This window comes from Macaca fascicularis, chromosome 16 (assembly GCF_037993035.2).
Source record: "Macaca fascicularis isolate 582-1 chromosome 16, T2T-MFA8v1.1".
In the NCBI taxonomy this organism is placed as follows: domain Eukaryota; kingdom Metazoa; phylum Chordata; class Mammalia; order Primates; family Cercopithecidae; genus Macaca; species Macaca fascicularis.
This window is the reverse complement of record NC_088390.1, coordinates 36,300,926-36,314,256: the sequence shown is the minus strand read 5'-3', so window position 1 is coordinate 36,314,256 and position 13,331 is coordinate 36,300,926. Positions and strand designations below refer to the sequence as shown.

At 56.5% G+C, this 13,331-nt stretch overlaps 1 protein-coding gene across 1 annotated transcript; it reads right to left on the bottom strand.

The window, feature by feature from the left end:
* Positions 1–979: 979 nt before the first annotated feature.
* LOC135967620 (TBC1 domain family member 3B-like) lies at positions 980–10,533 on the bottom strand. The gene is made up of 14 exons (XM_065531171.2): positions 10,462–10,533; positions 10,217–10,299; positions 8,887–9,109; positions 8,314–8,399; positions 7,759–7,861; positions 7,316–7,425; positions 6,027–6,075; positions 5,381–5,501; positions 4,609–4,703; positions 4,147–4,212; positions 3,577–3,676; positions 3,066–3,218; positions 1,725–2,087; positions 980–1,538 (listed from the first exon to the last, which is right to left on the bottom strand). Exons 1-14 carry the CDS (start codon positions 10,531–10,533, stop codon positions 1,291–1,293), a joined length of 1,872 nt encoding a protein of 623 aa, XP_065387243.1. The 3' UTR covers positions 980–1,290.
* Between the last annotated feature and the right edge of the window lie 2,798 nt (positions 10,534–13,331).

The window sequence follows — 13,331 nt, the reverse complement described above, 5'->3', positions numbered from 1 at the left end:
CCTGACTCTGCATCACTCACTCTCAGATCCTCAGAGCCTGGAGCTGGCCCAGCATGTGGCCATCAATCCCTAAGAGTTGGATTTGCTTCATCAGTGCTGAAGGCAGGGGATAGAGCTTCGACAGACCCCCTGTGTCCTGTCTTCTTTATCTGCAGCTTACTCATCCTCTCCCCTTTCACATGCACCCTGCAGAGCAGGTGTTCACTGAGCTTCCACAAAATTCATTAGAGCAGCTGATGGATACTGGGGCCTGGATTCACTGTCAAAGTGTTTCTCAAAGGCTGCTCTCCAGAACACCATGGAAAACTCATTTGCTGTGTAAGTTTGAAAACCCCTGCCCACAGGTCTCCCCTTGTGTACGAGCAATCAGCTCTACCATTCAGCCCAGGTGTGTGTTTGCTGGACCATCTGGAGGAAGCTGAGGAGACATGAGCTGAAGGCAGAGGGTGAGTCCGAAGTGGGATCTTGGGACAAGTATGAGAAGTTAGGCAAAAATGGGATAATTCTAGTCTTAATAACCTTAGATAATAGTTCACATTATTATTTAGTTAATAGGATTGTACCCACCTTAAATTGCTAATTTTTTTTAAGAGGGGAAGTCTCACTCGGTCACCCAGGCTGGAGTGCAGTGGTGCAGTCATGGCTCACTGCTTTCTGGAACTCATGGGCTCCAGCAATCCTGCCTCAGCCTCCTAAGTGGGACAATAGGCACATGCCACCATGCCTGGCTAATTTCTTTGACTTTTCTCTAGAGACAGGGTCCACCTGTTTCCCAGGCTGGTCCCAGACTTCTAGACTAAAGTGAACCTGAACGTCCTGGCTCGACCTCTCAAATTGCTGAAATTACAGGTGTGAGCCACCACACCCAGTCTAAATTTCTTATGTGCCATGGAACTGCAAAACGTCATTAGAGGGGCAGCTGGATGGAAGGTGTAGGAGGCCACTGTAGTGCCTTTTCAATCTTTTATATCTAAAATAATTTCAACAGAAAACATTTATTTTAAAACATGAAGGAGTTAACCGTCTATGAGTTGAAAATACAAAGGCAGGCACACAGTGTCGTCAGAATTCAGAAAGCTGGTCACTCGGCTGGGGGTGCTGGGAGGGGCTGGACATGGTTGACTTTGTGATCTGGGGGCTGGTGTGTTCCATCTGTGAAGGTCTTTCGAGCTGCACACTTTCTTAATAAATTTTCATAAGTTTACCAAAAAATAAAACGAGAACGTGAAGTTTGCTTGGGTTGTTAAGCCTCAGGAAGTTATCCAGCCATGAGCCCTGCCCCAGATGCTTCTAGAAGCCTGGAGGGAAATGAGAATTTTCCAAGTAGAGGTGGCAGAGGCAAGGCTCTGAGGTGGGAGCGCACTGCTGCTCGTCCCTAGCTGTTAAGGAGCTGTCCTGGTTGGAATCAGTGCTGGGTGCAGGGCAGGGCTGGAAATCCATGTCCACACTGTGCCTCAGTGCAGTGAAAGCCAATCTCACCCCCTCCGCAGGGTGTTCCGCCTGCCAGCAGGTGGCCAGCTGCTCTTCCTGGGATACGGTGCCATTGTAGAAATTGGGTGCAAGTCTCTTGTCCGCAGACGGGGTGCCCTGTTGTAGTGGGATACCTCCTGGCCTCCCTCAGTCCTGATGGGCCTGGGCAGGGCCTGGTGTCAGGGTCCCCGCGGGCTTCTTGAGCTGGCCCTGTCCCACAGTCCCGGGGCTGTCCAGGACACATTCAGAAGGGACACGGACCCAGCAGCTCTGTTCGAAATCATAATGGGGGAACCAAGGGCCCCCTACATCCAGGTCCGTCGGGAGCCGGGGCATCGAGTTCCACTCCAGGAATCTCCAGGAACCCTGAGGTCTTCCCTGAGCCGGGACCGGGCTGGGCACATCCTGAGTGCCCACAGGGTAGGTATCTTCCCGAACGGCCACACCAGGACAAGATGTGGAAGAATGAGGTGCCCATGGTGGGGAAACTAACCAAATGGGCCGCTGGAACCGGGTTGGTGGGCCTGGAGGTGTCTGCCTGTCCCCCTTGCAGAGGGTCATCCTGCCACTTGAAGCCGGCACAGGCCTGGGTGTTGAGGACCCTTGCTCGAGTTTGGCTGAAAGGAAAACAAGACGTGGTCAGCATCTCCACTGAGCCCATGTAGGCCTTTCCCGGCCAGGCCCCACCTGCCTGGGTCTCTGGAGTCCTCAGGATCTCTGTGTGGCCCCATGGTCTGACACTGAGGACATGCCTGTAGTCTGCTGATCCCAGAGGGAGGGGTGTGTGCTGCCTGGCATGGGGAAGCTATCAGGGCATGACAGGAAGCTCCTAGGACTGCCCCCAGGGTTCGGACTGGCTGGGGGCTTCCTATGACACACCCTCATCCCAGGGCTGTTAAGCCAGGGGTACAGCCTCCAGTGAGAACTCAGGTGGGAGGGGACTTGGATGTCACCCAGACCCTTGTCACCTCACATGGGGACCCATCTCCACAGTGGGTGATTGGACCTGGACGTGGGTCACCCTCTGCCTTCCTGGGATGCCCAGTCCATGCCAGGACTGACCGTTCCCACATCTGGCTGAATTCTTGGCTCTGGCTCTCACCTGGGGTGCAGCCTGTGCCCTCTCCCTGAATGCTCTGGGGTCAGGGACACCCGATTCCCTTGTCTCCCTGGCTCAAGGCTTGTGGTGCTGCCAACCCTGGAGGAGCGTGCAGGAGTGAGGGGCCTCTGCTGCTCTCTGAGGCTGTGGGTGCTGGCAGGGAGGGGCGGGGTTTCCCACAAATGGGTCTGGCTTCTTTAGTGCCCTTGATGGCCTTGTGATGGGGAGACAGAGACACTGTGGAATGTGGGAGGCGGCTTGTTGGAAGGTCTTGCCCACATCGCCCTCCTGCGGGCACATCACATCCAGTACACACAAACTGAGCGCCTGCCGTGAGGACCGGTGGCCTCCTGTACTTTCTTAGAGTCCAGGAGGAAGAGGAGGAAGAAAAGGTGAAGAGGAAGGCCCAGGTAGTAGGATTGCGGGTCTCGGGCACTCCCCTATTATTGACTGCCCCAGAGGGTGACATGGGGGGGGACATGGCACTGGAGCTCACCTGGGGGTGGCAGGTCCCCTTGCTTCCTTGTTAGTTTCTTCATAGAGGCCCTAAGATGCTTGAGCACAGAGTCATCATCCAACTCCCAGGTGTGGAAGAACAGGTTCCGAAACCGTGCCCACAGGCCAGACCTGGATGTCTTCATGAGGCGCTCTAGGGACAGGGTGGACATCAGGTCAGGAGAGTTCCCTGGGAGGGGGCACAGCTGATACCCCGTGGCCACTTCAGTCTCCCACTAGGCGATGCGGGAATCTTTTGTGGCCACCCCAGGGGTTTGGATGTGCACAGGAGACTGTGGCTGGGGGAAGTGGGTAGGGAAGTGCTCACAACATTCATCTGGGTCATGTGGGGGACGGGCTGGGTGTCACTGTGCCTTGCCCAGCCCACCTGGCCAGACCTCCCTCTGGGCCAGAACAGAGGATCATGAGGACAGTGTGAGGAAGGTGCCCTCGGGTAAGTCCGCGTCTGACCCCAGGGCTCCCCAGGCCCCACTGGGCACATGTAGACTTACTCCTCTGAACTTTAAAGGCAATGCTTGTCATCGGCATCAACACCTGTTCTCCTTCCAGCAAATACACGTCCCACAGGCGCAGGGTGAGCCCAAGAGAGATCTGTGGGGACAGCAGGTGTGGGAGACTGTAGCCCTTCCAGGCTGGGGCTGGTGGCTCGAACTGAGCCCACTGGGGCTTCAGTCCCCAGAGTCAGTGACCTTCCCCATGAGGGTTTCCTGAGCCCTCCAGGGCGCTGGGTCAGACAAGGTCTTGCAGCTCCTCATGGGGGGCACTCATTGGAGTGGGGGTGTGGCTCCTGGAGAGAGGGGCTTGCCCAGGGCTTGAGGCTTCCCTGATCCCTCCCAAGTCAGGTCTTGGCCCAGTCTGCCTATAAGGCTGGTCCTGAGCTCCAGTCATTGCCCTGGGATGACCCCTCTTGGGCAGAGGGTTTGGTTTGGGTGTCCTGTGAGGCCCCCCCTGTGGGCGGAGCCTCCTGTGGGCTGTGGCTGAGCCAGACCCCCAGGCTGGGGAAGCAGGGCACTGCAGGGCAAGGAGGGTCCCTGAGCCAGGGTCTCCCTGTGCCTTCTTACCCCGTCATTCAACGTCTGGAGAAGCCAGCCTAAGGAGGAATCCTGCACGCAAAGACCTTCCTTGTCCTGATGGGAGGAACAGAGGTGCTCAGGGCCCCCTGGGCTGCCCTAAAAACCTCCCTCTTCCAGGGCCTCTGAAGAGCCTTCCCCTAGTGCAGAACACTGGGCGGTGTCCAGGGCTCCCCACAACACCGGCCCCTTCCCACACTCCCGGTGGACACACTGCCCTTTGCCCTGCTCTGCGGGAGCTGGGCCCCCATCCCTGTGCCTCTGTCTCCTCCAGGGCAGGAAAGGAATCCAACTCCCAGCCCATGGAGAACCTGACGTCCCAGGTCAGGCCCTGGCTGGACTCATCCAGTCACCAGCCCCACCAGGGGCTCCAGTCCCCGTTCCTCCAGCGCCACGGGAGGCAGAGTCTCTGGGGAAGAGCCCAAGCTTGCTCACCAGACGCCATAAACTCACCAGATGCCACCTGGTCTTGTGTTGTGACGTGGGGACCACATGCTCCTGATGGTCTTGGAGGCCCTGGACTGTCCCGCCATTTGGGCTGTGGAATCCTGAGAAGCCCCCAGCCCATCAAGAAATCAGAGCCTTCCCCCAAGATGTGGAGCCATCAGCAGGAAGAGCTGGGCAGCTGGAGAGGCCCCCAAACCTCAAGGCCTTTCACCCTCCCATCTGGTGACCCACCATGCAGCCTTTGCCCTGGGGACGTGGGGCAGGAACATCCCCTGGAGCCTGGCTGGAGGTTCCCCTGGACGCCTCCTGGACCAGGGTGCAAAAAGGGCAAACATGACTTGAGGCCACCACACGGCAGCCAGAGCAGGGTGGGTGCTGGGCTCTTGGTCGTCTCCTGGAAGTGAGGTCAGACCACGGGACACGGGTTGGGGAGATGCTGCCACCTGGGCTTGGTCGGCCCGTTCGTGGGCACCAAGGGCAGCAGGACTCTCAGGGATTGGAGAGTCAGCTACACAATCAGATCCAGAGGGCGTGGCAGCAGGACACAGAGGGTGGCCACGGGGAGGATGAGATGCCCTCCGCTGATGGGGATGAAAAGTGTCTGACTTGGGCTTTGGGGTCAGCCGCGGACTCCTGTGGGACCCTCAGCAGAGACATCCTAAAGACTCCCAAGGAGCTGGCCAAGGAAGGTGCCTTGGCTGAAAGCTGAGATCATCTGGCCAGGGTGGCCGTCCCTGGGTCTGACTGCATGAGGTCCCTTGGGCACCTGTTCACCTACCCTGCAGGGAGTGCCTCTCCCTGGCCAGCAGCTGCACCAGTGCCCAGAATGCATCCTCCTCAGGCAGATACAGGAGGAACAAGGCCGCGATGTGGCTCAGGTCCCTGCAGTAGCCCACCTCCTGCAAAAGCCAGAGTCACCGTGGAAGGACATCACTTGGGAGGACTGAGGTCACCTGGGAGGACTCATGTCATTGGAGAGGGCAGAGGTGACTGGGGAGGCTTCCTCTGAAGAAGAGGCTTCCTCAGGATGCAAATTCATTTCATGACAAGAGCCAAGTCCATCAGGCACTTCAGCACCTTGTCCAAACTGTCTCCTGACGGCACCATCCCGCATGCGACCCTGCCAAGCTCCTGGGCTTTGGGGCAGCCCCAGGAGGAGGGCGTCATTTCTTGTTCTGAGAAGTGGTGGTCAGACCCAGGTGACACCAGGAGTCCAGGCCCCGACTCCTTTGTGTCTCAGCTTGACCCCTTGAGGCCACCCCCTTACTTAGAGGTTTATGCCAGCAGTGAGCTGGAGTTCTACCTCCTATATCCTGGTGGCTCACAAATACTAATTTTAAAAGAAGCAGCGACACCCAGACCAGACACCCACTCCTGTGAACAGGGAAATACTGCCCGGGAACATCACTGCCGGGAATACTCACCGGGTTATACTCCGCATATGCCAGGAGGATGGAGAATAGTTCCCGCTGCCTAGGAAACAGAGAAATGAGGCTTTTGTTTGTTTTGTGCAGATGCCGTAAGTTTCACTTTGTCTACAAAGCCTAACAACAAATCCCACTTTAGGTTCAGATGATTCACCAGATAAGCAGTGAGCTCTTCAGGGCCTTTGACTTTGAGGAAATGTTTCAGTAAAATCCACATCTGTGACATGCAGATAGCCCAGTTGTAGAGTGACTTGCCTGATCCTTTTCACTCTGAATGATTTTCTTTCTTTATTTTCAGTTTGCACACATGCCAGTTCAGCCTTTGGGTGTACAGTTCCTCCACGGTTCTAAACCAGTGGGCAGAGTCTCCTGGCGACCGCTCCAGCCCCTCCTGAAGCGACTCCTTCATCTTCCAACTCTCCCAGGTGGCCCCTATGCACCTAGCGTCTCCCTGATCCCTCAGCCCCCGGCCACCCGGACTGCTTCTCAATCCCTATGGTTTGGCCTTTTCCAGAATGACCCAGGAATGGGAATCCTATGTGGTAGCTTATTGGGACTGGCTTCTTTCCCTCAGCAAAATGCATCTAGGATCCACCCACGTTCGTGCGGGCATCACTGGCTCATTCCCTTTTCTCACTGTGGCTTCCGTTTAAAGGGAGGACCAGCCTTGCTCTCCCCGTTCCCATGTTGAAGACTGTCCCCGAAGGCTCCTTGTGTGAGTGACGATGAAGCAAGCAGTGGACGTGGCATGCAGGTTTCATGTGCACATCAGTTTTCAAATCAGTGGGTTCAATATTTGTGATACTTTGGGGACACGTGGTTGAAGTGCATTGAGCTTTGTGAGTCACTGCCAAACTGGCTGCCAAAGTGGCTGTGCCATGTCATGTTCCCAGCAGACCAGGATGACAGTTTCCAGGACCCCTAATTGCCCCAGCATTTGGTGCTGTCAGTGTTGCCTGGGGAGGCTCATGGGCCCTCCATCCTGCCACCCTCCCGTGAGTCCTACCATGGGTCCCCGTGGGTCCGGGAGAGCACCTTTCACCATTGTGCATGATTTTGTTTGCTGCCTTCTGTCTCCTCAGGATCCTCCTGGGTTCTGGCCCCACATGTTCCAGTCTGGCCCAGGGCTTGGAACCAGGTGCTCAGTTCATGGTGCCGGCTGCTCCCTGGGTCAGGGGAGGTCTTGGCAGCTCTGTCACCCCCCCCAGGTGACCCTGGCCTCTTCTCCGGGGAAGCCTTTCGTTCACTCCATGTCTGCTGAGACCCTGTGGCTCCCATAGGCTTACTTGGTTCCGTATCGATCCCTGAAGAAGATGTGAGTCCTTAATGTCCTGCTCAAGTCCATATCGATCTGGTGGATGTGTTCAGATGACCTCTTGCCCTTCTCCTTCATGACCTGTAGGGCAGGGCCAAGAGGAGGAAGCAGCCTCAGAACAGATGGAAGACTCCCGGCCCCAAATGGCAGTCAGCCCACAGTCAGCACTCCGGGAAGGAAGAAAAGCAGGAAGGTTTCCTTGTGCACAAAGCTGCTTTTTGGCTTGTTACTGAAGCCGGGGAGGGTCACCAGAGCCGAGTTTGTCTGTGGTGACTATGTCACCGTCCGTGCCCAGGATGTGCATCTGACCATCCCACCCACCCCCCAGCCTGGGCTTGATGCTCGCTCCCTCCAGCTGGAGACCTGGGCCCCTGACACGGCCTGTCCTGTTTGTTGTGCTCCGGCTGAGCGTACCTCGTATGTTCTGGGGTTTTTCGACTTGACTTCCTGTATGTTCAGCAGGACTGACCACACTTGGCCCCGGATGTTCATGGGAATGCTCTTATATACTCGATCTCTCAGCTGTGGGCAGAAAACAGTCTGATGTCACAGGCCACGGGGCGACCCCAGTGAAGACCAGAGCCCGAGGATTCTGGAAATGGTTGGTTTTGGCCCCATGATTCCTCATTAGAGGTGACATTAAGCTGGGACACCGTCTCCCTTCCCAGGATTGAAAGAGTGGATGGGCACTCAGAGTTGGAACTCTGATCTGAACATTTTCCTTCCTTTGGGTCACCAGGGCATCCCTAGCCTTGAGCTCCGGGTGGTCCCAGCGCTAGATTCAGATTCCCTCCCAGCAAGGTGACGCTTGCACGAACAGGCAGGCAAACCACCGACCAGGCCTGCAGTCTTCTGGGTGAGGACAGTGTGCCACCCACCCTCTGAGAGGCTGACAGTGCCAGGCCACAGCCATGGGTGCCCGTCCCCTGTCTCTGCAGAGAGTAGTTCCCAGGGCCTCTCCCTCCACACATTACCTTTTTACTGTTCTTATATGTCTCCCACTGTCCCAGCATTTCCATCCACTTGCTCTTTCGTGTTATCTCCCGCCGCATTTGCTGTCAAATGAGGAATGTTGGAGTTAGGGGAGCTGCCAGGCTTCCCAGAGCCGCCCGTGGATGCTACGTCTTGGGCTCTGGAACCCTGGTGGACCCAGCTGGAGGGAGCCAGGGAAGGGCAGACCCTAAGGGTTGAGAGCCTTTGAGCAAATGAGCGCCAGTGGGCTGGCTTTGGGACCCCGGGACGTGCCATCCTCAGGCCACAGACACACCAGTCTTAGGTCAGGTCCCAGCCTCTAGGTGGGGTCCTGACACAGGCGGGCAGCCACCCCCAAGCCACAACTGTGGTTCTCACTTTGGAATCTTATCAAGCTGTCAAAGTTACAGCAACCTGGGGTCAGTTCCAGCAGGGAGTGCCTCCCCTCTCAGGGACATCGTGTTGCCCTCACCCGCCACCATCCAGGCCAGCTGCCTCCTCTGCCTCACCGACCACCTGCCCAGTCCCCACATTCCTGGTTCTGCCCCTCCCCATGCATCAGGCTCTTACCTTCGCCTCCCGAGCAGTGGCAGAAGGCAGCTCTGTCTCACTGTAAGACAACCCAGGCAGAACTGAGGACCTGCACAGGGCCTGGAGCTCCCCGAGACTGGGACCCAACCCCCAGAAAGGACAGGCTATATCCCTATCTAGCTCAGGGCTCAGTCCAGGAAAAGACACAGGGAAGGGAGGACAAGGGCCTTCCTGTGGGGCTGACGCCCAGGAGGGGCAGGACCTGGGAGAAGAAGGAGTGCGGGGCCAGCCTGGCCGGGGTTACTGGGGCTCCTGGCGTGGGGGGTGGTCAGGCTGCACAATGGGGCTGCCCGTCCTGGACTGGAGGTGGTGCTTTCTGCTGGAGCTGAGAAAGGTCAGCCCTGAGATGGGATGGGGGCCGCCCAGAGTGGGCGACTGGGCCCTCACAGGAGTCCCTCAGGGAGTGACCACATCACACCACCAGGGTCAAAGGAGCCTGCCCTGAGACCTGCCCGGTGTACTCCTGGTGTACCAGGGCCCCATCCCTCTTAACAGCCCCAAGGCCCTTGCAGGTTCTGACTCCCAGCATCCACCTGCCTCTCCCTGCACCTGACCCACACACCCTGCGTTTCAGAAGTGGCACAACTCATCAGCTCCCTCCCACCCTACCTCCCCCGGCATCCTCTGTCTCTCCATCCTATGAACCCTAAGGGATGGACTCCTGGCTGGGCTCCTCTTACATGGCCCCAGGTCCTTTCCCAGCATCAGACCCAGGGTCTCTAGCCACAAGCCCTGCTACCTCCCTGACCTCACCATGAAATACCCAGAACGGGGCCCTGCCCATCTCCTCCCCCGTTCTCCTAGGGCCACCGCTCCCATCGTTCCCATGCCTTTCCCCCTTCCCCATGGGGACAGTGAGGGCTGTATCTCTAGGGAAATGAGGGAGGACAGGGGCAGGTGGGCCCTCAGAGACCTGCTGGACAACAGCCCTGAGGCTAGGCCAGGCGTCCCCTCACCCTGTAGCCAGAACCCTTGGATTTCACTGGGGTTGTTTCCAAGTAGACATGGCCAGACCCTCAGGCTGCCCCGCTCCTCTTGTGCTGACTTGGGGACAGAACTGCTGAGAGCCCAGGGGCCTGACCTAGCCCAGTCTCCATTCCCACACGCTCCCTAGATGGGCCCCGCACCTCTGGCCTAACAGAAACCTTGGGCTGGTCCTGCAGGGGAGTCAGGGAGGAGTTCTGACCCTGGAAAGGAGGTTGGCCTGACCCGGCGAGGCAGTCCTGCCTCAGAAAGGCCTTTCTGAAAGCAAACCCATCCCTGAGCTGAGACAGGTGCTTCAGGGGTGAGGGGAGCACAGAGGACTCACTGCACAATCCCAAAGCGATCAATGTTGTTGTAGATTCCAACAGGCTCAGGCCCCATGTCCTCTAGCAGCCCAGCTCGGTGTCCCTGTAACCCAGAGGGAGGCTTGGTGAGGGGTCCAGGGCAAAGGGTGTAAGGGCCTGGGGGTAGTGGCCACCCGTGCCCACTCTGTGCTCCTAGGGAGCCCAGGACCCTTTGACCAGGGCGCACTGGAAGAGGCCTCCCTCCAAGGAGCAGACCGACCTGTACCTTCTCATACTTCATGATGATATTCTCTCGCTCCTGTGCCCACAAACTATCTGCATCCTCTGCGATTTCCATCCTGTGAGACAAAATCATCTAAAAGTTACATTGTACTTGAGACCTTCGGAGAACACCTGAACCGTTCCCGCCAGGCTCCCAGATGCTGGCTGGCTGCGTAACCCCGACTCCATCACCTTCCCCAGTTAAAAAGGTGCCAGACCTAGTGTCCCACACCTGCAGGAGTCTCTGGAGTCCCCAGTCCCAAGCAGGGGTGGGCATCATCCCAAGCACTTGAGGACAGTGGGACCTGGACAGAGAATCCCGTCGTCCCCAATTGCCATGAAATGGGGACACACCTGCCCCAGCAGGTTGAATAGTGTCCACCTGCCAAGGGTGAAGGGCCCATGATGGGCTATTCCAGGGATGTGGAGGGAGACTGGGGTCAGTGACCAGAGGTCTCTGTACAATCGGCCTCATGGGATGCTCAGGGACCACAGAGATGCCCAGTTTCCTACAGGGATCAAGATCTCTCCTGACTGCTCTGTTCTTCTCCGCTCATCACTTTGGCTCCCGTGGCTGTTGAGTCTGAACAGTGAAGCCACTTTAGGAATAATGCCAGTTGAGCAGGAGGGTGTTTGGTTTGGGGGATGAAAATGATCTATTGTGCTAGGGGAACCCCTCACTCGGGGAGGGACTGGACTCCACCATTCTGAGCTGTCCCTACAGGAGGGGGCTTCATTTTCCCAGGTCGCTGAGGAAGGACAGTGGGTCCTTGGTCCCAGAGAACACCTGGATGGACCATCCCTCCTGGGAACACTTGGGGCAAAAGGAGGGCGAGGCCTCGAAAGGACCAGACAGAGCAAGAAATATGTGGAGAGAACCCCAGTGCCCGGACCCCTTTGAACAGAAGAGAAGATAGTCTCCCCCCAGCCAGCCCTCCATGGCTCCTTCATTTTCCACAGCTACCCAAGGATAGAAGGTTCCCCAGGACAAGGGACCATGTGTGTTCAGTGAGGCCCACAGCCACCATCAGGACCCAGCTTAGGGCACAGAGGTGTTCTGAGGACCCTCCTATTCCCCCCACCCACAGTGGATCTATCCCAGTGGCTTTGCCAGGGCCAGGCTCTGCCCCATCAGGATGGGAAACCTGGGAAGACTTGGGATCTAGGGCAGGGAGGTCACAGGGTTCAGGCCTGAATTCCAGCACAGCATACGGCAGGGCTGAGATCAAAACCCAGGGTCCTGTCTGGATTCCCAGGCCGGTAACCGCCTCCCTGACCCCAGACGTCTCACCTGTCGAATGGGTACACTAGGGAACAGCACTCACTCTATGAAGCCACCATGAGGACGAAAGAGCCAATCGTCTACACTGGCAGTGTAGAACGGGCGACCGGTGAGTGCTCAGGGATGACCCTCCTCTTTAGCTCCCCAGAGGCCAACACCACCCACAGCATAGCCACTGTCCCCAAGTCAGCCTGGAGGGAAGACAGCAGGTCACACTCACCTGATTCCAATGAATCAGCTGGCCTGCGTTATGCCTCTCAGGTAGAAAACCTTTGAGTCCACAAAACTGGTCCCAGATACCACTGTGCGTGTGTAGCTGATACCACTGTGCGTTTGTAACTGCCGTAGAACACAGAGGCAGGCGGGAGAGCGGATTGGTGCTAAGCACCAGTGACATTCTGAGGTCATGGCACGCATCACAGTGGGGCCTTGCCCGGGTCAGCAGGGCCCAGAGTCATGGTCCTCCGCTGCCTGAGGCGGCCACATGCCTGCCTGCAATGTGTTTGTGTGCATGCGTGCCCACCTGTACATGGATAAACACATCTGTGCACGTGTGTGTGCCTTCTCTGGCCAGGCCTGGCTGCCCCATTCATGTGTGCACCCAGTTCCTCATCACTGTCACCCCCGAGGCCCAGGACCAGTATCAGAGCATCCACGGGTGTTCCCTAACCTCAGCCCTCCTCGCCCAGGGTGGTGTGGGATACACATAAGGATGGAGGGAAGTGACCACTACTGTTGAATCTCAGAATACAAATGCTACTACTATTACTTAATGGTATTTTCGTGTCTCTAATGGTATCTTTTTTTTAAATTTCTGATATTTTAACTGGGTATTTCTCACCATGACCCTTGAATGTTCTAGCTAGAGGATCCTGTGGGGAAAGTGCCAGGCACACAGTAGGGCCTCACTCTATTCCAGACATGTTATCTAAAATCTGGTTCATCTGTCCTTCCTGCCAGGGCCTAGGGGATGCCAAACTCCAGGGTCCAGAAAGAGCTTGGGATAAAATGAAGCTTCAAGGGGTGAACTTTGACCTGGACTCAGTCTGCCTGTGCCACTCAAACGGAGTCTCAAGTCCCAAGATAGGGCGTCCAGATGCCTCAATGCAGGGACCTCTGATCGACAGCTGCTCCCCTGTACTCATTAGCAACCTCACCCACCCTACTCTCAAAGCACACTTGGCCCTCATATCCGGGAGCTCTGCATCTGTGGATTCAGCAACAGCAGATGGAAAATATTCAGAAAATAAATTGCATGGTTATGTCTCTACTGAATATGTGCAGACTTTGTTCTTGTCATCATTCCCTAAAGAATACAGTATCACAACCATTTATGTAGCATCTGCATTGTATTACATATCACAAATAATCTAGTAATGGTCTAATGTCTACTGGAGGATGTGCATAGCTTTTATGTAAATACTAGGCCATGTTATATCAGGGACTTGAGCATCCATGGATTTTGGCATCCCCGGGACCCTAGAACTAATCCTCCATGGATACCAAGGGACAATTGTATAAACTCACTCAGGAAGGCTGCTCATTGGAGGAAGGGCCCAGTTCAGTTCAGACAGGGACATAATCCCTGGACT

Coding starts and splice junctions, on each gene's coding strand:
- LOC135967620 (XM_065531171.2), bottom strand. CDS start 10,533: ATGGAAATCGCAGAGGATGCAGATAGTTTGTGGGCACAGGAGCGAGAG. Junction 3,219..3,576: donor TGCCTTTAAAGTTCAGAGGA/GTAAGTCTACAT, acceptor CCCTGTCCCTAG/AGCGCCTCATGAAGACATCC. Junction 2,088..3,065: donor AGGGGACCTGCCACCCCCAG/GTGAGCTCCAGT, acceptor TTTTCCTTTCAG/CCAAACTCGAGCAAGGGTCC.